The 25,305-nt window shown below is 43.7% G+C and overlaps 1 protein-coding gene across 2 annotated transcripts; it reads left to right on the plus strand.

The window, feature by feature from the left end:
* Window positions 1–23,438, plus strand: BDH2 (3-hydroxybutyrate dehydrogenase 2). 2 transcript variants are annotated; one of them, XM_002717204.4, is made up of 10 exons: window positions 1–165; window positions 3,146–3,225; window positions 3,605–3,683; window positions 4,688–4,784; window positions 5,875–5,983; window positions 12,817–12,877; window positions 13,854–13,967; window positions 19,050–19,108; window positions 19,644–19,736; window positions 23,166–23,438. In XM_002717204.4, exons 2-10 carry the CDS (start codon window positions 3,154–3,156, stop codon window positions 23,217–23,219), a joined length of 738 nt encoding a protein of 245 aa, XP_002717250.1. In that variant the 5' UTR covers window positions 1–165; window positions 3,146–3,153; the 3' UTR covers window positions 23,220–23,438. The 2 variants fall into 2 exon arrangements, with proteins under 2 accessions (XP_002717250.1, XP_008265764.1); XM_008267542.4 differs by having other exon boundaries at window positions 6–165; window positions 3,135–3,225.
* The last annotated feature ends 1,867 nt before the right edge of the window (window positions 23,439–25,305 follow it).

Raw genomic sequence — 25,305 nt, forward strand, 5'->3', positions numbered from 1 at the left:
GCCTTTTGAAAACCAAGCGAAACTGAACTCTCAAGTACTGAAGACGGAACCTGAACTACAAATCCCAGGATTCTTTAATAAGCACGGGACTTGCTTCGGCACAAAGGTCTCAGGTTCCTTGCTCCTGCAGGGATCTGGAGGACGCCATCCAGTCTTCACTGTAAGGTAAGATTTCCTAATACTTTAAAAATGAAACTTTGGGGAGGGGGGATTTATATTTTAGACGTTGATTTGTTCTGCGGGTTGCCTACTCCAGGATTAATCTTAGCTGTTAAAACAGGATAAACATGGATTTGTAAGGAGTTTACAACTCTGGCATATTAAGTTTCTCTCTGTCTCTCTCTCTCACTGTCCACTCTGCCTGTCAAAATAAAATAAAAAAAAATAAAAAATAAAAAAAATTAAAAAAAAAAAGTAACCAAAGAAAAAAGAACTTTTACAATGGCTGTCCCAAGTGGACACTTTTCTTCCTGGCCCTTGAAAACATTAAGAGTTCCTGAAACTACTCTGTTTGTGTTTCTACTATCAAAATTATCTAGGGTAAGGGAGCCAACGTTCTCTTGTTTTCACGTTGGATTTATTGAAAGCCGCCTTGCTTTATTATATCAGGTCATATTAACACTCGGTTTCCTAGGAAACCCATTGGAGTTTGACACTGCAGTTTATCTGATCCTAGGGCGCTGGGCCCAAAATCTGATCCCAGACAGACAGGGAGGCCGGCAGGGGTTGGTGTTCAGAGTGAGCAGAAAGTGCTTCAGCAGTTGTCCAGTGACGGCTTCTCGGGGTGCCAGGGATTCCTGGGGAGACCTTGACTAGAGTATGCCCAGTGCCATGTGCCACCTCTCTAATGCCAGTGTTGTAAAATAACAGCTTTATGACACAGAATGCCCAGTGTAGGAGGTTTGGGGGGGATGGTGGATTTCAGTCCTTTCCTAAAATGTGTGCTGAATTTCTCTCACAACTTTTTCTATTTAAAGTGAAATTTTCTCTCTCATCAAAAGAAGCGGGGGGGGGGGGGGGGCGGATAGTGCAAGTTCCGTGCATCAGAGTAGGTCAGACACTATATAAGCCTAGCTGTCCCATGGCCTAATACAGGTGCAGGCAGCAGTGACTTGTGAGCTAGACCCAGAGCCAGTTCTTATAACGTGCTGTATTAGCCTGGTCCCCCTAGAAGCAGACTCTGAAGAGTTGAATGGGCATAGATTTTCTAGGGGAAATGCTGGGAAAATGAACTGCGTATTAGGTAAGGCTGGATCTGCCAGCACAGGAGGCAGGGCAGAGGACCAGGTTGGGCACAGTCGGTGAGCTTCCCAGAGGCTGCCTGAGGTCCTTGCCAGCCAGCTCGGCCGTGGCTATACAGCTGCGTGGCTCCAGGACGTGGTCAGCCTTCCAAACAGTGTGTGCTCAGGCACAGAGAACGGTGGCCTCAGTACAAACTCAGCCACTCAGCCTTCAGAGTCAATTACCACTCCCTCCTTTGTGGCGCTGGGCTGGGGAGTGGGGTCTGTGAGGCAAAGCCCCCGCTGGGCAAGCAGTTACCATGAGACAGCTCCACAAGAGGTCTACTCTTGAGTCTGCAACCAGAAGGCTGACTTTGGAATCATAGCTGCGAAAGACAGGGCAAGCCACGTCATCTCTTTGAAATGAGCTCCATGGGTGACTAGGCACTGTTGCTTTCCTCTGAACTGCTTCTCTGATCCAACAGTGTCTCCATCCCTGCTCCAGTGTGGGAGGCTTGGACCAAATCAAGAAAAGCCCATTGGATACAGCAAAATAAAAATAAAGTTTGGCTCAAGGGAATGGAGGTGCATTAGAAAAGAAAGGACTAGGTGGCATGCGCCCAGAGGGCAAGGCTAGCTGTGCTCTACCAGGTAGGGAGGTGAGCAGGGTGATCTTAAAAGTGACTTGTGCAAGTAGTAGAAGTTGGTTCACCCAACACCCATCGAGCTCTGGCCCACTGTTGTCATTATGGTTTCTGTGCTTCTCTCCACCACTGTTTACTTTTTAAATGCCAGGAAACAAACTTCTCCAATTCCTAGCCTCCTTTGCTCTTAGGCTGGCCAACTTACACAGATCTGACCGAGGCGATCTAGGCTGACTTTTCTAAGGCTTCCTGGAGTTAAAGAGACTGCTCTGAAAGGCTTTTGGTTTTGTTTTCCCCTTCATTTTCACGAGAATGCGGATGTGATGCCTTGGACTAGAGCAGCCACTTTGAGTTGGTGCGAGGTCAGAGGCATACATCAAGGACAGAGCAGAGCAAGAGCAGGAGCCTGGGCCCATAAGGACGACCTCATCTGGACGTCATTGGGCCTTTCCTCACCCCCAGCTCACTGCTACACATTCCTCTAGCTCTGGGAGCTCCAAACCAAGCATCGGCCAACTAGCTCATACATATCAGATCTCCCCTACGTCAGTTTCTCCATCTTGCCTTTTAGAAATGGCTTATTAGATCTCTTAAAGCATTTATGATACATGCTTAGGCTTTCAAAGAAGAGCAGTGGAATTGTTGGGTTGGGTGTTCTCATAGCAAAGTCGGGAAGCCTATATACACATCTGGCTCTGCTGTTGACAGGTTCTAGAACCTTGGGCAGGTCCAATCAGTTTCCTCATCTGTAAAATGGTGGTGTTAGACATTTCTTCTTCCAGCTCTTTTGGTCAATGATTCTCTGAGGTGAACTATCAATGTTTTCAAGGGGCAGTAGAAACCATCGCCATTGGTAATGCCAACCTCAACGAGAGTTTACAGAAGAGAAATCTAGAAGCAGCCCCTAGTAGTAAAGACACAAACAATGCCATAGCAATGTGTGCACGGGGAGGAGGGTGGTGGTGAGTACGTCACACTTGCTGTCTCAACACAGAGGCTGAACTCTCCAGGTACTAAAGGGACCAAAAGCTGGGTTAAAAATCCAATGTCTGTCACCAGTCGTCAGTTCAGTGCTAGATGGTTTTGATATACAAAGCTGGGTATCAGAGTAAGCATTCTAGGAGTGGTCAGAAGGTGGTGGGACTGCTTCTTTGTACAGAGGTACCATCTTCAGTTTCTCAGAGGAGCACATTGGACTGTCTCTCTAGATGTTGCTGCCTGCACAAGACCCTGTGCTCCAAAGTAAACCATTAAATACTGACGTCTCTAGATTAATTACAGGTTTCACCATGGGGCGGCTGGATGGGAAAGTCATCGTCCTGACGGCTGCAGCTCAGGGGATCGGCCGGGCAGCCGCCTTAGTAAGTTATCATCTTCTGTTGTTTTCTTACTAACTTTTGAGCTACTGAATTATGTGGCCACAAGCCATGGTTTTTTAATTCTGTTCTACTTTTTTTTTTTACTTAACTTTTGTGCTTCTGTTGTCTTAAGTTGCAAGAAGATAGAAGTCACTCCCCATGAGGCAGATGAAGGCACAAATGCTTCACAAGTTTATCTCATTAATGATAAAATTAGTAACAATGAGAAGGCATGAGTTGAGATTAGTTTGAAATTCTACCCTATTTTATGGAGAAAACAACAATGAATATATGATAAAGAAGGGAAAAGACCAAATCACTTTCCATTCATGAGAGTTCAATGAAAAAAACAAAGGATCCATTTGTCTTTTTTGTCTTCCAGGCTTTTGCAAGAGAAGGTGCCAAAGTCTTAGCCACAGATATTAATGAGTCCAAACTTCAGGAACTGGAAAAGTACCCAGGTAAGCCACTCAGCAGCTGGCACTTGACGGTCAGCGGCTGCAGGTCCTGTGAAGCAATGATATTCACGTGCTGAGAGAAAACTCCTTAGCTGCTGGGTTCCACCGCCCTTCTTTTAGCTTCTGGCTTTGATAGCAAACCTGTATTCTGTGAACCTACAGACAAAAACAATCTCTGACCTCAGACATACAAGATTTTTCTTATAACTGTCGAATTTTCAGATCTAACTTCTCAATTTGGAATTGAATCCCTCAACACGCTGCATGCATAAAAACATTTTAAGTACAACAGCTATGATGTGAACTTCTTAAAAATTCCATCTGATTAACAATAACTGTCCCTATTTGTGGAGTGCAGTGTGACATTTCTGTGTGTACAGCGTGTGCTGCTCAAAACAGGGTGCTCAGTGTTTCCCCTCTGGGGCCTCCCTCTGTGGCTCTGGAGCTCCCCTCTTCTGTTTGCTCACACAGGATCCACCAGGTTGCTGTGAACCGCTGCTGTGCTGTTGATGACAGCTTTACATGTCCTTCTCTGGGCCAGCACTGGCCTCCAGTAACATGGCATGAGCCTCGCGGTGTAATTTCAAATGTTCTAGTAGCCACATTTTAAAAAGGAAAAAGCAACATCTCTAGGGGAAAGAATGAGTTAAAATGAGCCCACTTTCAGGTGTTACCGCTGGCTATCTTACTGAGAAAAACACCCAATGCAGGTGGGGTACTTTGTTGTAAACTCATTACTCAGGAGTGACTCATTGTTCAATTTAGAAAATAGAGAAGGAAGGAGGGAGAGGGATGAGTTCATTGGGGGGAGGGGGGCTAGCATGGACTTTACAATTTGTGTTAGTGAGAGTCTCAAGACCAGACCGCAGTAACAGCCGACAGGTTTTTGAAGCCTAAGTGGATAGGCGTTGCAATTTTCACACCTCACACTTCAGAACAGGAGAATTTTCAAGGCTAAGTATTTTATGGTGGTTGCAGGTAAAGTGTATCTGTATCCTATTTTTCAGGGATTCAAACTCGTGTCCTTGATGTCACAAAGAAGAAACAAATTGATCAATTCGCCAGTGAAATTGAGAGACTTGATGTTCTCTTTAATGTTGCTGGGTAATTCATACCTTTTTAATTTCACTTTCCTTGCAGAAAGGTTTCTAGAAACTTTATTCAAAACTTATTTGATACTATGACAGAATTATTCGTTGTGAATTATGATGTGTTACCTGGGAAATATGGCTAGATTTCATGTAGCACTTTCATTACCCATAAGATTCAGCAAATGAGATAGCTGAAGAGGTTGGCATGGCCTTGGTGCCAAAAGGCAGTTAAAGCCCATACAACTGATACTAATACAAAGCTGTCTCATGTGTTGCCACATCTGAAAATTAAAGTAAAAATTTATGATAATTTATCTCTTAAAGAATCTACTCATCCTCCTATAAGAATATATCCAGATACCTAAAAAAAAAAAAGTAGGCAAAGTCAGTTCTTGACATAATTACATTCAGCAGTGTAGCAGATGTAGAAGCAGAATATGTAATTCTCACTGTCAAGAAGCTGACATTACAGCTGAACTGAAAGTGTGAATACCACGGTGCTTGGGCCACACAACCAAGAAAATCAATAAACATTCCGGTGTTTTGAAAGCTCCGTGGAGGAATTGTGACCTCAGGAATAGTGGAAGTTATTGTAAGGGTAATGTTTTATTCTGCCTGTTTGCTCAGTATCTTACAAGTAGCAATATTACCCTGCTACCAGGAGTTACTGAGATACTTGTTTTCCTTGCAATTTTGACTTCCCTTGAGAATGCTAAATCTGTGCCACCTGAGGGCACTGTTGCTCTGGAAATAGGCGTTAAACAGGTCACAGGTTCAGGTCTGTTATTGGTTGCTTATCTGTTGCTTATCTGTGGCGGTGTTGATGTGTTCCAGTGCAGCTGGTAGAGCTTCCATGTTTGCTGACCCCAGACCCTTGCCTTCTTCTTTTTAAATAATGTTGTTTTAAGATAGCAAATAGTCTTAGTTTTCAGGACTCTTACTAACCTGTTGCACTAAGTGAGACTAGGTTTGAATTCTTTAAAGATTGGGCAAAGGAAGAACACAATGATCTAAATCAAAAAGTGACCGTAGAAATTATCTTCAAATGGATCAGAAATTTCTTTAATGGCAATCTTTTTCTTCTCTTTAATCCACTCTTCCAGTTTTGTCCATCATGGAACCGTCCTGGACTGTGAGGAAGCAGACTGGGACTTCTCAATGAATCTCAACGTCCGCAGCATGTACCTGATGATCAAGGCTTTCCTTCCCAAAGTAAGACAACCACTGTCACCAAGATGAGCACCTTGTGAGGTCTCCCTGCTGGACACCCAGAAAAAGATCTTCCAGTGTGCTGAAGGGTGGTAACAGCTAAGCTAATAATGAACGTGCACGGAATATTTGCATGAAGACATTGACTAAAATTAATTTCTGTAGCCTGCCAGTCCATCCATTTAAAGAACATTTATTAAGCACTTTCTATATACCAGGCCCTCCTGGACTTCACTTATAAGGTGAAATTTTCAGAGATCAGAAAGAAGTGAGGGAGTTAACCATTCTGGTATTTGGGGAGAGGCACCAGCAAGGAGGTACATAGGACCAGAATGTCGCTCCCTTACTTGCGGAGGAACGACACTGGACCAGACGCTGTTCTCTTTCCCCGGCCCTTCCCGGGTTTGCTGCCGCTCCCCCCGCCGCTCCCCTGCTTTCGCAGAGGAGCGGCACCGGGGAGCTCTCTGACCTACTCTCTCAGGGTGGGTGCGGCGGCCCATGTTGTCTCTCTCCCCTTTTAAGGGGTTGGGTCAGGAATCAGCTAATTAACGAAGCAGCTGTGTAAGATTTGTTTACTCTCAGCGCCATATGATGGGAGATCAGATGCATAGAGTTAGTCTTAATAGTCTCAGTGGTCTAGTCTAGTCTCGGTAGTCTCAGTACTTATTTCGCCATGTTGCAGGAGACAGGCCCTGCTCCCCACACCAGAACAGTTTTATGAGCTGGCTTTTTTTTTTTTTTTTTTTTTTTTTATCACATCTGCTATACGGAGAATGGAACTCAGAAGTAAGATAACACCAAGTTCACCCAGTTAGCAAGTGGATATCGAACTGAGTTTTGAAGCCTGGAAGTTCAGCCTCTCCTTGAATGTCAGTGTCTAGGCACACACTCTCGAGACATGTGTACCCTATTGCATTTCTCTGCCCTGAAGATTCTCCTTTCCCTCCTGTTTTGAGCTGAACTGTGGAGGTACTGGACAGGCGAGAGCCAGCATGTGCTGAAGAGTACCTGTCTCCTGGGTCTGCTTCCTTTGAATCCTCCAGCCATCACACAACTCATCAATATTTCTAATTTTATCTTCAAACAAGTATTAAGCACTTTTTGACTGTTAAGCACAATTCTATGGGCTCTCTGGTGTATATATGTGAGAAACATACAGTCCTGACTTCAGATGAGCTTATAAGGCAGTATCAGCAGACAACATAGCTTGTGCAATGAGGAAGCTAAGGATTTAAGGAAGGAAGTGAGGGAGGGAAAGAGAAATGTATCCTCATGTCTTGGTTTACCTGTCCCCTCCTCCTGGAAACCTACCTGCCTTCACAGGCTGACTCTTGACCTGTGCATTCTGGTTTGGCAGGCTGTTGGGGCTAGTAAATTTCCTCTCTGATGCAGCTTGAGGTTGTAAATTGAATCCTGATAAAATGCAGAAGAGCTGGTTTTCATAGCAATTCCAACTTTATTAGATGACTAACCATATGACATGCCATCCAACTCGGGGAAGAACAGCTTTGTGAATGGCACAGCAGGGCTGATACTGTGCACTCAATACTCAAGCTAATGTCAAGAAAGATCCAGGTAAATATTAAAAGGAAAATTAGAGAAAGTGACCCCGTAATAAGGGATATTTTTTTATCTACTTGTTTAGCGCCTAGAAGGAATCTTTGAGCAGACCTTCAGAGTGCTGAAATAGGAAATTTTTTTCAAAGGCAAACTGCCTTTTTTTTTTCCTGGTGGAGTTTATAAGAATCTATGTTATATGGAACTTGAATGTGTTTTGTGAAGACAAATCTTCAGCACAGGCTGTGGGAATGGAGCAGAGGCTGTGGTGAAAGGGGAAGCTCGGAGCACAGTAGGTAACTCTTACACATGCATGAGACTCATTTGCAAAACCAGTCAACTTCCTGTCTGAAGTGCTTTGTAAATTACTAGTTAAGGAAGTTGGGTGGGTCATAGTGGAGCTGAAATTTAAACTGGTGTTAAATTTTGAAGTATACAATACCAACTTACAAATTATTGAGTTTGCCTATGACTTAAATCATCTTAGCAATAATTCATATGAACCAGTAATACACATTTGTTAAAAAAATACTCAAGAGATATTCATAACTGGAAGGGATGTAGAATTAGAAGGATTTCATGCCACTTGTTTAAATTGACCTTGGCCAAGAAGTTCTTAGGCACAGCCTGTGCTCTGTTACTAATTGACCAGATGCCCTTGGAGATGACACTTGCAGCATCTCAGTGTTTATTTTTTCCATCTAAAAATTGGGGTAGGGATGGATGTGTGGCCTAGCACACTTGTTGGGATACCCACATCCCATGTCAGTATACCTGGTTTTAGATCCTAGCTTATCTCTTAATTCCAGCCTCCTCCTGCTAATGCACATCCTGGGAGGCAGCACTAATGGCTCAATTACTTGGGTCCCTTCTTCCTCTGTGAAAGACCTGAAACAAGTTCCTGGCTCCTGGCTTCAGCCAGCCCCAGCTGTTGCATGCATTTGCATTTGGGGAGCGACCCAGTGGATGAGAGCTCACTGACTCCATCTTGTCTGTCTGCCTATCTCTGTTCCTCTCTACCTTTCATATAATTAAACATTTTTTAGAAATAAATAAACATTGAAGTAACATATCATACAGTCACTTCCAGTCCTAAGTATCAAGGATCTACTGTATCATCAACTAAGATGCACATATGCCAGTTAGAACTTTCCAAGGGAAGTCAGAATTTAGTCTTACAGCAGATCTCATAGGTCATGTGTTCTAAACATAAGAACACTTGTAGGAAACTTTTTCTCATGGATAGATTCAATGAAAAACATTCCAAGACTGGAAGATCAGTCAAAAGACCAAAAACAGCTTGAAAATGCTTAAAGAAGTGGTCAATACAGAACCCAAGGTCCACTAGAAGAGAAGCTCTGTTAGGGCAAAGATTTGGGGATGTCTCTGTTGTTTGGATTTGTGCTGAATCTTAGAAGAGTCCTTAGCAAATATTTGTTGAATGAATAAAGGAATCAAAGTTGTCAGTCCAGATGGAGGTCAGGCATTGAACCACTGAAGACCAAAGTGGCCAAAGTCTGCCATTGTTAGGAGCTGAACTGGCCAATGAGAACAGAAGGGCTGGGTCAGAGCAAGACTATCAACAGCCAGAGGGACTCTTCAGAGGTCTTTCTAGCCTCTACTTGAGTTTCTGGGAGAATCTGTTGCATGGAGAGCCAGGAGGAGCATCACACCCTGACAGCAGGTACTCAGCTGGTGTTGGGAAGACAGCATGGAAGGGGTCAAAGCCCACAGGATCCAGAGTAAGCAGATGGACCTGGGTTGAGCAGGTGGCACAGTGCGAGGGGCCATCTGAGCATAGCCTCAGTGACTATGGTTCTTCTAAGGTTCTTCCCATGGTACGGTTGCATTTCAGAAGACTGGAAACTGAATCTACCTAATATCCCATCTGTATATGTGAAATTGAGTTACATGTCTTCTATATGTAATCAAAATAGGCTGTGTTATATGCTAAATTGGAATGCAAAGAGGAATTCTAAGGCTTAGTTTTCAACACTATTATACACATCCATTACTAATATTCTTGTCTTTTTTTTTTTTTTTTTTTTTTTTTTTTGACAGATAGAGTTAGACAGTGAGAGAGAGAGACAGAGAGAAAGGTCTTCCTTCCATTGATTCACCCCCAAAATGGCTGCTATGGCCAGCGCACTTCGCCAATCCGAAGCCAGGAGCCAGGTGCTTCCTCCTGGTCTCCCACGCGGGTGCAGGCGCCCAAGCACTTGGGCCATCCTCCACTGCCTTCCTGGGCTACAACAGAGAGCTGGACATGAAGAGGAGCAGCCGGAACTAGAACTTGGCGCCCATATGGGATGCTGGTGCCGCAGGCGGAGAATTAGCCAAGTGAGCCACGGCGCCAGCCCCTATTCTTGTCTTTTTTATGAAGACCCCATTTCATTATGATCCCACTCATGTTGTAGAAAAACAGTTTTGTTCAGTATTTTCCCACCCACTGTCTTCCTTGAGGTGGTTGGGACATTTCAGCCTCCCCTTGTATCTTCTAAGCCTATTGAACATAATGCTTTGGGGGCTTTGTGGACCTCTGCTCTGAGGTACAATTAGTTACTGGGTATCAAAATGGTAATTAAGAAATTACAACAAGGATGGCCCAAGTCCTTGGGCCCTGCACCCACATGGGAGACCAGGAGAAGCACCTGGCTCCTGGCTTCAGATCAGCACGGTGCGCCGGGTACAGTGCACCAGCCACGGCAGCCATTGGAGGGTGAACCAGTGGCAAAAGGAAGACCTTTCTCTCTGTCTCTCTCTCTCTCACTGTCCACTCTGCCTGTCAAAAAATTAAAAAAAAAAAAAAAAAAAAAAAAGAAATTACCACAAAGACACACAGCAGCTTAGCCACCCTTTCCCCGGATCCATCCAGTCATCCACGTGCTGTGTTCTTGCACCTCTTTTTTGCAAACTGATTAAGAAACTCACCTGAATGGAAGTAATATTTTCTCTAGAGCCCTGATACTGCCTATAGAGCTTTTCCTTTTAGAAACTTACTGACTTGATTTTCATGATATAATAAACATACCTTGGGCTTCCTTCTCTTCTCCAGTCATTCTCCCCCAGACGCTTCACTGCTCTCTCATGCTCCACCATCTCCTGCTCTGTTCTTTATTAACATCTGACTTGTCAGGGAATTCACTAAGAAGTTGGTACCAGAGAGCCAGCACTTCCCTCAGTGGCTGCTCCCCAAAACATTCGTGGGTATCCATGCCCTTACACGTACTTGTGTTATCTTGAAAATGTGCATGTGCATTCTAACTCATAAAATACTAGTTCATTTGGAAATAGTTTTTTTTTTTAAATCATAGCAGATTTTTTTCATTGTATCTTCTTTTAGGTGCAGGACAGGGCCCAGCAATCTGCATTTTTTTAAGATTTAATTTTTGTTACTTGAAAGGCAGAGTTCAGAGAGAGAGAGAGAGAGAGACAGAGAGAGAGGTCTTCCATCCACTGGTTCACTCCCCAGATGGCTGCAATGGTTGGAACTGGGCAAATCTGAATCTAGGAGCCAGAAACTTCTTCTGGGTCTCCCACGTGGGTGCAGGGCCCCAAGGACTTGGGCCATCTTCTGCTGTTCTCTCAGGCCATAGCAGAGAGCTGGATCAGAAGTGGGGCAACCAGGACTCTAACCAGTACCCATATGAGATGCCCACACTACAGATGGCGGCATCATTCACTACATCAAAGCAACAGCCCCAGAAGATTCCATTTCATCAAAAGTTTTTGATTGCCTGCTGTGTACCCTTTGTAGGAGGTAACGGAATTCTATAGGAAATGTTCCTAGGAAACTGTCCTACATTGGCGAGGCTCCCCCTTGTTGCAGTTACCACATGTGGAGTCCAGCCCCTCCTACTCCAGCGATCTCCACCTCTGTCACCTTCAGATGTTCCTGCAATCCTGCTCTTACCAGCTTTCCCTAAGCCACCGCATCAGCTTCCACTGGTCCCTCCTATAGTCCCAAATCTGAACGTGCCACTTCTGCACTTCTAACGTTCCAGTGCCAAGGCACTGCTTCAGCATGAAACCCAGGTTACTAGATTTAGCCCCTGTTGACAGCTGCAGCCTCATTCCTCCCACACCCTGTGTTCCAGCCAAACCTGTCCCCCTCCCACTTCCCCATTGGAACCTTTACACAGAAGCATCTCAAAAAGCTCATGGGAAATGTGTATTGTGAAAAAATTCTGCATGGATTTCAAAAGTTTTCCATCAAAATAAACTTAATTCTGTTTTTCTGCAAATGATTTGAAGTCCCCTTGTGCATGTACTACCCTCTCCTTGAAACACCCTTTTATTTCCTTGTTCTGGGCAATACTCACATTCTCAAATCTCCACCCGCAAGCTTTCTCTTCAGGAGCTCCTCTCAGTGTCCCTCAGCCTACATAGGTCCTTTTCTGCCCTGGCCATCCCCTTGAATCCCTGTGGAGCTCTCTGATGTCACTCCATGGATGCCGGTTATGTCGCTCAGATTGGCTCCTCCCTGTGGGCAGGGATTGTGCTATTAGTCTTTTGTTGTTGTTGTTGTTGTTAAGATTTTATTTATTTATTTGAAAGGTAGAGTTCCAGACAGTGAAAGAGAGAGAGAAAGGCCTTCATTCCGTTGGTTCACTCCCCAAATGGCCACAATGGATGGAGCTGCGCTGATCCAAAGCCAGGAGCTTCTTCCTGGTCTCCCATGCAGGTGCAGGGGCCCAAGCACTTGAGCCATCCTCCACTGCCTTCCCAGGCCATAGCAGAGAGTTGGACTGGAAGAGGAGCAGCTGGGACTAGAACCGGCACCCATATGGGATGCAGGCGCCACAGGCAGAGGATTAACCTAGTGCGCCATGGCATCGGCCCCTGTGCTGTTAGTCTTTGAATCTCTTGAGAGAGCCCAATAACTAGCCCCCACAGACATTCAACAACAACTCTGTGGTAAATGTGTCATGGTCTCCCAACATCAGAAGTACGTCATAATGATTGACATCCATGCACATTCTGGCGAGCCCAGCTTTGATTCTTGGCCTTGCTGATGCTGCCGTACCACAAGAAGGCAGTAACCCCCTTGGAAATGAGTGATTTAGTGTGTGTGTGCATGTGTGTATGTGTGTGTATACAGGCCCTCTAGTCCCAGCGATGGGGTAAGGTATTGCAGATTCACTATTAAGACTGCTTAATGTTAACAGGTAGTAAGATGGTCAGTTTCACTCTGCAAACCATGAGTGAATGCAGTCTTTGGAAGACATATTTTCAGCCTGGCAGAGTGAAACTTTTTTGTGTTTGTTTCGTTTTTGCAGATGCTTGCTCAGAAATCTGGCAATATCATCAACATGTCCTCAGTGGCTTCCAGCATCAAAGGTCAGTCAGTCTGTCTGGGGATCATGACACTCAAGGCACAAAGCTTCAAGGGCTATGGGTTGGGGAACAAGCACAGCAGAGATCCTAAAACCTGTGCATAATTTCAATGTGACTTTTGTAAAATGGGCATCAAGTTCCTTAGCCATCAGACCCTTTGCCCTAGATGTCAACCAATGGTAAAATTTGGTAAAAAATTGTTTTCTTGATCTTCCCTTTCATTCCTTCCAATGAATATGGAAATGAACATTGAGCTGAGAGAAGGAAACGTATCATGTAATTCATCAAAAATGTTGCATTGAGCACCTACAAAGTGCCTTTGCCCCCAGAAGAGTTCAGTCTAAAGGAGAGTGTAGGCAGGCAAACACCATCTTGGGTGTGGTAATCGCAATGTGAAGTGCTGCCACCATGTGGAGCGGGTGACTCTGCCGGTGGATTTGAGGAATGCTTCCCAGAAACGTTCCTCCGGACCCAGAGAAGTCAGTCGAGGGAAGTGAAGGGCTGGGATGGCAACATATAATGAACATAATGTCGCAATCTGGCACAGGGGGATTTGTGAGTTCAGACTGCAGTAGCTGCTCCTTGAGGTACCGTTCCTTCTCTGCAAGGACACACACAGAGTGTGCATGAGAGAAGTGTGCAAAGAAGCGCTGAGGCCTCTGGTTTTATTGTTATTTGGTTTATTTTCTTTTGCAATCAGCCTAAGGGTTATACTAACTGCAGTAGAAACACCAAGACAACTGCTGTTAAATATGTGCAGCATCTCAACACCTAAATCTCAGTTAAGCTGAGCCTATGCTGAATAATTTCCTAGATTCAAAAAACACTGGCTCTGTTAAGGGAGAAACCTGAAATCGGTTTGTATGAAAGGGGAGGCGGGTGGGAGAAAGCATGAGAATGGCTACTGGGGAAACTCACCTGTGTTCCTTTGACTCTAAATGTGATCCCTTCCATCGCTTTTCCATGCCTTTGCCCTCAGGAGTTGTGAACAGGTGTGTGTACAGCACAACCAAGGCAGCCGTGATTGGCCTCACCAAGTCTGTGGCTGCAGACTTCATCCAGCAGGGAATCCGATGCAACTGTGTGTGCCCAGGTGAGGTAGGCACTGCCAGGCAGTGAACTTGTCCTTTCTGACATCCTGTTTGCTCCTGTGAAAGGTATCTATATAAGCTTGTGTGCCACATGTTGTGTTGCAATCTGTCATTGGGAGAATTTCAAAGGAAAGAGGCCCTAGCTTTATTAAAAATAACAGTCTAGTGGGAAGTGGGAATGGAGAGCCTAGGTCATTAGGTCATAAGCCACAGATTCAAAGGGTTTAAGTGCTACTTGCGCATGGGATAATTCAGGATCAAATGGCTGAGGGACAGAACTTGCCAGGGCTTGCCTTTTAGAAGCAGACCGGGGTGATTTTGTCAGGGCAAGAATGTCAGGGAAAAAATGAAAACCAGACCATGCACAAAGGATGGCATAGAGAACAGAGGAGGCTCCCAGAACAGGGGGGTTTACTAGAGTCATTTCAGCTACCAGGGGTGGCCCATGGGTTATAAAGGGGGCATTATCCCTTCTTTGAAAGGGGAGCCAGCAAACCATGGCCTGCAGGGCAAATCTGACCCACCACCTGTTTTGTAAATAAAGCTTTACTGGAACACATCCACACTCAATTTGAGTATTAGCTGTGTGTGGCAGCTAAGTAACTGCCACAGATCAAATGGCTCTGAGTGCCAAAATATTGACTTGCTGGATCTTTACTCAAAAAGTGTGCTGGTTCTCATATAAAAGAAAGGAGAACTTTTTTTTTCTTAATAACTGTGATGTGCCTATTAAATAGTGTCACAATGAAAAACCTTTGACATGTTAAATTTAGCAGTTTATTTTGGGGACAGAGGGAGACCACCACAGATTCCAAAGTGGACAGCCCTCAGAACCAAAACAGGCTGTAAGAACTCCAGCCAGAAATGCGACCAGGCAGTATTTATAGTTTGAAAATGGAAGTATAAAGATGGCTTAACTGGTTACAGCTCTGAGTTGCTCCTAGTCTAATCAATTGGCCACCTGCAACTAACTGAAGTTCAGCTGCTCTAATTGACCCAAACTCAGCTGTTTGCTGCACAAGTGGCTCCTAAGTTAGGTCTTCAGTTAGTTGATTGATAAACCAGGTGCAGCTCATTAGGGAAGAACTCAAGTGGGGAGGCGATCTCAGACTGAATTCAGGCCAAATTTAGTGTAATTTACCAATAGATCTGCCCTTTCACCTGATTTCATCCACCCAACATGGAACATGGTGCCCAATAAGACTTAATGCCCTCTGAAAAGAAATCAAGCATTGCAAACCCAGAATCAAAGTTTCTGTCAGTTGTTGACAACCAGTATTGGGGGTTGTGGAGGGAAAGTATCTCAAAATCACCTCTGGGGCCTTTCCAAACTGCAGAGCTTGTGAGAATGTGGAGGAGTTGATGGGGAGGACTGTGTGTCATTTGGAAAGTACCACAGGAAACTCGCATTGAATCTTTTGCTGATAACCACTCACTTAAAGAGGGAAAACTACTAAATATCATTCAAGGCTACAGAATTTCAATGATCAAGATGTTCTGTTGAATATTTCTTTTTCTAAGATTTGTTTATTTATTGGAAGGGCAGATTTACAGAGAAAGAGAGACTTTATTTTACTTAAGTTATACAATGTTCATGTATTTCATATATACAGATTTAGGAACATAGTGATACTTCCCACCCACACTCCACCCCTTCTTCCTCCTCCCTCTCCCATTACCACTGATAGAGACACATTGACAGAGAGGGGGAGATCTTCCATTTCCTGGTTCACTCCTCAAATGGCTGCAATGGCTGGAGCTGGGCCAACCTGAAGCCAGGAGCCAGGAACTTCTTCCAGATCTCCTATGCAGGTGCAGCGGTCCAAGCACTTGAGCCATCTTCTACTGCTTTTCCTGGCCATAAGCAGAGAGCTGGATCAGAAGAGGAGCAGCCAGGACTCGAACTGGCACCCATTATGGTATGCTGGCAACACAGGAGGCGGATTAACCTACTCCACCATGGCACCAACCCCGCAGGCTAATTTTTAAATTGATTATTTTGAATGGACCATGAATGATGTTAGAATGTTCAAATGGCCCCTTAGCAAAAAAAAGTTCCCCCACTCCTGGAAAGAAGAATACAGGAGAGGGAGAGGGCAAAGGAAAGGGAGAGAAGAAGGAGGAGGGGGAGGGGGAGGTGATGAGTTTCCGTGTGCACATTGGTAATTCTTGCATCTTGCTCTTCCTGGAGCCAGATGGCCAGGGGAATATATGGCAAAATGACTTGGAAAATGGGGCTGTTTCAGTAGCTGGGTTTATTTGAAGGTTGGAAAATATGTTATCAACTCCCTGGAACAAGGAAGTAGCTGTGACTCACTGAGCCAGTGATAGGAGAAAAGCTGAGGAGTAATGAGTGTGGCTGGCACGGTGCTGATGGTAACCAATCTCCACCCATCTTGTGCAAACTGTGGCACAGCGTGTTCATCATTGCCATGGACACAACAGAGTACAGTTGCAATCGAGTTAACCTGAATGCTTGATCCTTGTTTTTTTCAAAGAATGTTGCTTATTTCATAGCCATTGGTACTAGCCATATCTAAGGTCTCACATTCATTTACTTCTGTAGGAAGAAGTTGTTAAAGCTATAAATATTTTTGAATTTTTAGAAAATTTATTTGAAAGGTAGAATGAAGGAGAGAGGGGCAGAGACATAGATCTCCAACCACTGGTTCAGTCCCCAAATGCTTGCAACAGCCAGGGTAAAACCAGGAGCCTACAACTCCATCCTGGTATCCCACATGGGTGGCAGCAACTCACTTGAGCCATCACCTCTGCCTCCCAGAGTGTACAGTAGCAGGAAACTGGAATCAGAAACAGAGCCAGGGAGCCAGCTCTGTGGTGGAGCAGGTAAAGCCACTGCCTGTGGCACCAGAATCCCATATGAGCGCTGGTTCGAGTCCTGGTTGCTTCCAATCCAACTCCCTGCTAATGCACCTGGGAAAGCAGTGGAAGATGGCCCACATACTTGGGCCCCTGTACCCACATGGGAGACCTGGAAGAAGCTCCTGGTTCCTGGCTTTGCACCAACCCAGCTCCTGTTGTGCAGGCATTTGGGGAGTGACCAGCAGATGGAAGATCTCTCTGCCTCTTTCTGTAACTCTGCCTTTCAAATAAACAAATAAATCTTTTTAAAAAGGAGAAGAAGAAGAAGAAACAGAGCCAGGACTTCAGCCAGGAACTCTGAAACGGGATACAGGCATACCAAATGCCCGCCCCCAAAGCAATAAGGATTTTGAAGAGAGTGTTTGTAAAAGCTTTACCAAAAGCTGGTGCTAATGAAATGTTACTGTTGGTTAAATTTAGGACTTTAAGAAGGCTGTTGATAAGGGGAATGAGGAAAACTGGGTAAAAGATATCTTTGTTGTGTTGTTTCACGTAGTTTATCAACACCATTACCCAAGTCATGCAAAAATAGAAAATATTTGTAATGCCTTCTGCGATCTAGCTATGGCGATTTCTACCCAGGATGTTAAAATCATTGCCTGTTTCTAACATGTGAGCAGAGAGAACCTGAAAAAGGACTCCAAAAAGGAGTCAGGACTCCTAATTTTTAAGATGTCCAGCTTCTCTGGAAAAAAAATGGCAGATGGCACTAAAGTAAAGAAGGGGAGTAGTGATAAGTGTTGTGGTGCAGCAGGTTAAGCCGCCTCCTGGGTGCCCACATCCCATATCAGAGTGCTGGTTCAATTTCTAGCTATTCCATTTCTAATCCTGCTTCCTACTAATGCATCCTAGGAAACAGCAGATGATGGCATAAGAGTTTGGGCCCCTGGCACCAACATGGGAGATCTGAATGGAATTTTATGCTCCTGGCTTCAGCCTGGCCCAGACCTGGCCATAGTGGACATTTGGGGACTGAGCCAGTGGATAGAATTTATCTCTCAAGCACTCTCACTCTTGTTCCACCTTTCAAGCAGATGAAAATAAACATTTTTTAAAGGGAGTTTCTAATCAAAGATCAGGAGCATGGTCTAAAGATGAAGTTAGGGGTATAACTAAAATCACTTGCTTCAAACACCAGAGGTCTGTCTAGTCTGAAAAAGATTTAAAAAGCCCCCTTCAAAGAGAACTTATGGATTTTATGAGTTAACAAAAAGGGGGACTTGGAACGTGAACCAAATGGGATTTAAAAAATTTTAGTGTCATTATTATTCTTTTTTAAAATAAAATAATTTTAGATTGCATTTTATTTGAAATGTGAAATAGTAGTTAAAAATAGAAATTGAAAACCAATAAAAACAGGCAAGATGGTGAGGAACCACTCAAAAGCACCAAGGGCTATGGCGGCCGTGGAGGATCCCTGAGGATCCTCACGTGAACTTGACAGAAAGAATGGTGTGGAGATCATTGAAGCAAACCGAGCCCTTGCTTTTATTCTTTTACCTAAATCTCAAGGTTATTGTGAGAATTAACTAAGATAATATATGTAAAAGTACTTAAAATTTATAAATCATAATGTAAATTCAATGTGACTAAATATATGTCTTTGAGAGTGCTGGATGATTAATTCAGAGTCCCTGAGCATCACAAAGAATCATATTTTATGTTTTTAAAAATCATAGAAATGTTATTAAAAGTTGTAATTGGGGCCAGCGCTGTGGCATAGCAGGTAAAGCCACCATCTGCAGTGCCAGCATCCCGCATGAGCACCAGTTTCATTCCCGGCTGCTCCACTTCCTATCCAGCTCTCTGCTATGGGAAAGCAGTAGAAGAAGGCCCAAGTCCTTGGATTCCTGCACCCATGTGGGAGACCAGGAAGAAGCTCCTGGCTCCTGGCTTCGGATCAGTGCAGCTCCGGCTGTTGCGCCCATCTGGGGAGTGAACCAGTGGATGGAAGATCTCTCTCTCTCTCTCTCTCACTGCCTCTGCTGCTCTGTAACTCTGCCTTTCAAATGAATATATCTTAAAAAAAAAAAAAAAAAAAGTTGTACCTAAGAGGAGGGGCAGGCAGAGATGAACCTATTATTTGAAGACAAAGGAGAAGGATGTTGTTGATTGTTGTATTGTGTGGAAAGGAAAGTTTAATAATGAATTTCTTTTTCAGTTTAAGTAATTAACCGATCTGAATGCACCTTTTGATTTAGGAACAGTTGATACTCCATCTCTGCAAGAAAGAATACAAGCCAGAGAAAACCCTGAAGAGGTATACAAATTGCAAATGTGTTTCAACTTTTTTGTTAAAAAAATGTCCTCCTCCTTAGGTAGAACAGAAAAATTCATTAGAGATAGGAAGTAGAATAGTGGTTTCCAGGGATTGGGAGAATGGTCAGTATAGAGTTATGATTTAATGAGTACAGAGTTTCAGCTGTGTGAAAGAAAAAGTGCTATGAAATTGGATGGTGGGTGATGGTGGCACCACAGTGTGAATACACTTAGCATTTGCTGTACTGTACTTGCTAAATGATTAAGGTGGTAGATGTTATGTGTGTTTCATTACAACTTTTCAAAATGAAAAAAAAGAATGCTTTGTGATCTGTCACGGCATCTGTGGGTTTTGATACAAGACAAATAGTTTGAGAAGCATGGATGAATCACTCTAACTTTGGTTCATGATTCATTAAGACAGCCGGCTATTGGTGCCTCTGAGATTTCTCTTGGGTTTAGCCCCTTGAGGGAGTTACAGGTAAGCACATATGTCAGTTCACGTCACTGATGTCTGGGATGGTCTGTGGTCACAGGCACTGAGTGATTTCCTGAAGAGACAAAAGACGGGAAGGTTTGCAACCGCGGAAGAAGTAGCCCTGCTCTGCGTGTATTTGGCTTCTGATGAAGTAAGCACCATTCTTTCCAGGGAGTTCATTATCCTCAGTTACATTTGGCCACTATTTGCTCATCAAAATAATGACATTTTAAGAGAGCTCATAGAGTTTCCATGCTAAGATCCTACATTACAAGATAGGGATAAATTCTGATTTAAATTATTCAAAGAAAAGCCCATTTTGCTGTGAGCCTCTGTGCTTCCTTATTCAACTTCACATGTCAAGAAATCTTATAGGGTGGACATTTGATGCAGATGTTAAATGTGATTTGGGATTTAAAACACACATACACACACACACACACACACACACACGGATTGGGATATCAGCATCCCTTATCAAGTACCTGGGTTTGAGTCCCATTTCAGCCCCCAATTCCAGCTTCTTGCTAATGTACACCCTGGTAGACAGCAGGTGATGGCTCAAGTAGTTGGGTAGCTACCACCAGGTGGGAGACCTAAATTGAGTTCTTGACTCCTTACTTTAGCCTCACCCAGCCCTAGCTATTGGGAGCATTTTAGGCAAATAAACTAATAGGTAGATTATTCCCTATCTCTCTCTCTCTACCTTTTAAATATAAATAAATATGTTAGGGAAATCTCGTAGCATGGCCAGTGTGAATCTCAGTGAGCTAAGCTGTCACTTACAATGTTAGCATCTCATAATGGAGCACAGAGCTGCACTGCTGCTAATCCAGCTCCCTCTGCACGAGCCTAGGAAGGCAGCAGAAGATGGTCCAAGTACTTGGATCCCTGTCACCCATGTGGGAGACCTGGATTAGGTTCCAGGCTCCTGGCTTTGGCCTGTGCCAGACCTGGCAGTTGCAACCATTTGGAGAGTGACCCAGCAGATGGATGATCTCTCTTTCTCTCTACTTCTCTATGACTCTGCCTTTCAAAATAAATAAATTTTAAAAAAGGAAAGAAAAAAAGCTTGCAGCAAACAAAATGGAGGACTTAAAAAATTAAAGTACTCAATTTTCTGAGAGGTAGTTGATTTCTAAAATTATAGTTGGGGGCAGTGTTGTGGATAATGATGAGTTAAGCTGCCTCCTGCAATGCCAGCATCCTATATGGTCGCCAGTTCGAGCCCCAGCTGGTCCACTTCTGACCCAATTCCCTGCTGATATGTCTGGGAGAGCAGCGGAAGATAGCCCAAGTCCTTGGGCCCCTGCACCCATGTGGGAGACCTGGAAGATGTCCGGGCTTCTGGCTTCAGCCCCTGTCATTGCGGCCATTTGGGGAGTGAACCAGGAGATGGAAGATCTCTCTCTCTCTCTCTCTCTCTCTCTCTCTCTCTCTCTCTCTCTGTAGCTCTGCCTTTCAAATAAATAAAATATATCTTGAGTAAACCTAAGTCAAACAAATGACTTTGCAGGATTACGAGAACATGAGATACAATGGCAAGTGTGTTAGCCAGCCTTAACTGTGTCTGGGAAGTACAGAATTGATATGTGTTGTTTTAGTTTTACTGAGAACTTCTTTGGGAGAATTCCACTGGCTCTTTTTTCGTATTAATTCTTATTTGTCATCATGTATGGAAATTCCTAATTCTGTTTTTTCCACTCTGCGTCTGTAGTTGCCAGTTCCGTTCTTAACAGGTATTGTGTATTTTTAATTGACATCTAAATGAGAAAGCGAAAACCATGTTTATAAGATGGAGAGCACGAGAATATCGTCCTCTGCTTTTGTCTTTGAATAATACACAAGCAGGAAACTAATGTATGGGAAGGAGAGGGGGAAAGGTGAGTGTGAACAGGGATGGTCCTGATGAGTTAGCTCCTCTTTACAGGAACCTGGTGAACACCCTGTGGTTGGTGAATGTGACAAATACAAGGGCTGAAAAGTGTTGGTGACAGAGAATCACAGCCTCTCAGACTGTTGTCACCAGTTATTAGTAGCTAGGGAAATGGCTAGACAGATATCAATGCCGTGAGCGTTGGTAGCCCTTGGGTTTCTCTGAATCCAGACTTTCAGAAAAGCTTATTTGATTTGGAGGTATCGCTGATGAGCAACGTTACTCTTGTTTAGCCAGAACTTGGGTTACCAAATACTTGAAAATATTGTGGCTTGAAATGAAGAGCAAAAGGAACTTGGGCTTTTTAGAGGGGCCTAGAAGAGTTCCTATAAATATCAGAGAGCTTGCCTTTTAAAAGAACTCAAAGAAGTTGGGGCCATTTCTTTGCTAAAGTGATTAGTAACCCCCTAGTTTTCCTACTTTATATCATCATGCTCCTATTTTGAACGTTTAAAATTGCTGTACTGGCCGGCGCTGCGGCTCAATAGGCTAATCCTCTGCCTGTGGCGCCGGCACACCGGGTTCTAGTCCTGATTGGGGCTCAGGATTCTGTCCCAGTCGCTCCTCTTCCAGTCCAGCTCTCTGCTGTGGCCCAGGAGGGCAGTGGAGGATGGCCCAAGTGTTTGGGCCCTGCACCCACATGGGTGACCAGGAGAAGCACCTGGCTCCTGGCTTGAATCAGCGCGGTGCACTGGCCTCAGTGCACCACCAGAGTGGCCATTGGGGGGTGAACCAATGGAAAAGGAAGACCTTTGTCTCTGTCTCTCTCTCTCACTGTCCATTCTGCCAGTCAAAAATAAAATAAAATGAAAAATTAAAAAGATTTCTCTAAAAAAAAATTGCTGTACTAGTGTTAATGATGCCTTTCCTTCTTTCTGCTTCCATTGTTTCAGGCTTTGGGTGAATTTAAAACCAAGAATACAAATTATCCATTTTAAGTTAAAAATGTTTTAAACTTCTACCTCAAGGATCATCTCAACTCTAATTCTTTGGAAAATGAAAACTTTTGTGAGGACAAACAATAATTATTTTATAATCCTTTGTTTTATACAGATGTAGATGTCAAACTAGAATGGAATAATATTTTCATGATATTGTAGTTTATAGTAATTATTATTCATATAAGTATTAAAAACACACTTAGTACACCTCTGCCCCTGAAATTACTTATATGTATTGGTCAAGAACATATATGATATTTGTGAGATTTTTAAAAACTGTTTGGCTATTATATGACTGCTTTATGACTGACACACTTACATTCAGAAATTTATTTATGACATAAAACTCAACTAGTTTTCAGTAGTTCTGTTTCAAAATAAAAATATGGTGTTTCAGCCTGCACTTGATCCTAAATTGTTGATGGCTGTATATCATTAGTCCTTAATTTTGTGATTCTGAGACCAAACACCCAGCCAACCCTGCTTAGCATGTGTCATGTGCTCAGATGCCAGCCAGAAGCCACTTAGCTCTGGATCACAGGAATGCTCAGTTCTAAATCATCTGAAATTTAATTTGGATTTTCAAAATTCATTTTGTTAGCTTAAGAGTAAATTGTTGAGTTTTCCCAGTCATAGAAAAACTGAAGAAACAGGCTGTGTCAACCTTGGTTAACCTTGTGTCTTCTTGTGTTTGTCACTGCAGTCTGCCTACATCACAGGTAACCCCGTGGTCATCGACGGAGGCTGGAGTCTGTGATTTCAGGGCCCTGCAGGGAAGGCAGGCCCTTCCTGTGCACAGCCAACTGCTTATGAAGAGAAGCCACAGATCAGCAATTAATGACATTTTAATCAAAATAAGCTCTTTTTAATAACTGTTACTGGGTCTGATTCTCTGAATATATTAATCTCTTTCTAATCTTTTCTGAAATCATTGTAAACTGAGGAAATAAAAAATATTGAAGTCATTGTAAGAAAATAGTTTTTAAGACGAACTTTTATTTGTGAGCACCTGTCTTAGTTCAGACTGCTGTAAGAAGTTACCATTGGCTGGGTGTCTTAAACAAACACATCTCACAGTCTGGAGGCTGGAAGTGCAAGATCAAGGTGCCAGCAGAGCCAGTGTCTGGTGAGGGCCCACATCCTGGTTTGCAGCTGATCGTCTGGTCCTGTCCTCACATAGGGAAGGCAACTCCCTCCTGTCTTCTTACCCTGTCCATGAGGTGTCCACTCTTATGACGCAATCACCTCCCGTTGGCTCCACCTCCCAAATATCGTCATCTTGGCAGGCTTATGAATTTAGGGTAGTTATAAACATTCAATCAGAGGCAGGTATCTGACCTAGCAGTTAAGACGCCTGCTACGCTGCCTTGTGTTCCACAGCAGAGTTCCTGGGCACAATCCCCAGCTGTGGTTCCTGATTCCAGTTGTCTGTAATTTGGACTCTAGGAGACAGCTGTGATGCCTTACATACTTGGGTCCCTCCCACCCACATGGGAGAGCTGGATTGAGTTCCTAACTCCTGGCTTTAGCTCCCCTAGCCATAGCAGGTATTTGGGGATTGAAACAGTTGATAGTGATAGTGTTCTCTCTCTCTGCCTCTCAAGATCAACAAAATTTTTAAAGATCAGTTCATAGCAACATATAAATGCATATGAAGAAAAGAAATTTTTAAAAATTATTATTGAGACAGAAACAGAACTCCTCTCTGCTGGTTCAGTTCCCCCCTTCCCCCATGGCCACAGCTGGGCCAAAAGAAAACCAGGAACTCAATCCAGGACTCTCATGTAGGTAGCAGCCCAATTACTTGAGCTGTCACTGCTATCTGCCCGAGTCTGCATGACCAGAAAACTGAAACCAGGAACTCTGATATGGACACCAACATCTTAATAGTAAGGCCAAATACCCACCCCACTCCAAAATAAAAATTTTCTAAGGAAAAAGTAATTTCTATTTTTTCATTTTCCAGTATTCAAGTATTTTTGTATAATGCTGCATTGTATAATGCTGCTATGTGTGGATACTAACTTAAGAATTTTATATTATCATAAATCAACACTAAAGGCAGGAAGGAGTTTGGTCTCAATAACTTAGAATAAATTATATAAATTTAGATTTCAGATATGTTGTTTGACCTTTATACAAAATAAAAATAATCTAGTTCTTACACTTAATGAATATCGCCACTTTTTTTAAGATTTATTTTATTCATTTGAAAGACAGAGTTACAGAGAGAGGTAGAGACAGAGAGAGATGTCTTCCATCCACTGGTTCACTCCTCAGATGGCCACATTGGCCAGAGCTACACTGATCCAAAGCCAGGAGCCAGGAGCTTCTTCCAGGTCTCCCACATGGGTGCAGGGGCCCAAGGACTTGGGCCATCTTCTACTGCTTTCCCAGGCCATAGCAGAGAGCTGGATCAGAAGAGGAGCAGCCAGTCTAGAACCGGCACCCGTATGGGATGCAGACGCTTCAGGCCAGGGCTTTAACCCGCTGTGCCACAGCGCCGGCCCCTGTCATCACTTATTAATTGAGTACTATTTTCTTAATATAACTAAAGAATATTTATTAAAATAAGCAATGAAATCGACACATTGATACTTAATTAACTGACAATATTGGAAGCTTGAAGATTTTTTTTAAGGTAGGTACAGATTTCTTAACCAAATTCCAGGGGCCTACATTGCGGTATAATGGGTTTAACTACTGCCTGCAATTCTGGCATTCTGTATTAGAGCAACAGTTCGAGTCTCACTCCACTTCTGATCCAGCATCCCTGCTGACGCACCTGGGAAGGCAGTGGAAGATGGCCCAAGTACGTGGGCACCTGCTATACACGTAGGAAA

This window comes from Oryctolagus cuniculus, chromosome 8 (genome assembly GCF_964237555.1).
Source record: "Oryctolagus cuniculus chromosome 8, mOryCun1.1, whole genome shotgun sequence".
NCBI classification, from domain to species: Eukaryota; Metazoa; Chordata; class Mammalia; order Lagomorpha; family Leporidae; genus Oryctolagus; species Oryctolagus cuniculus.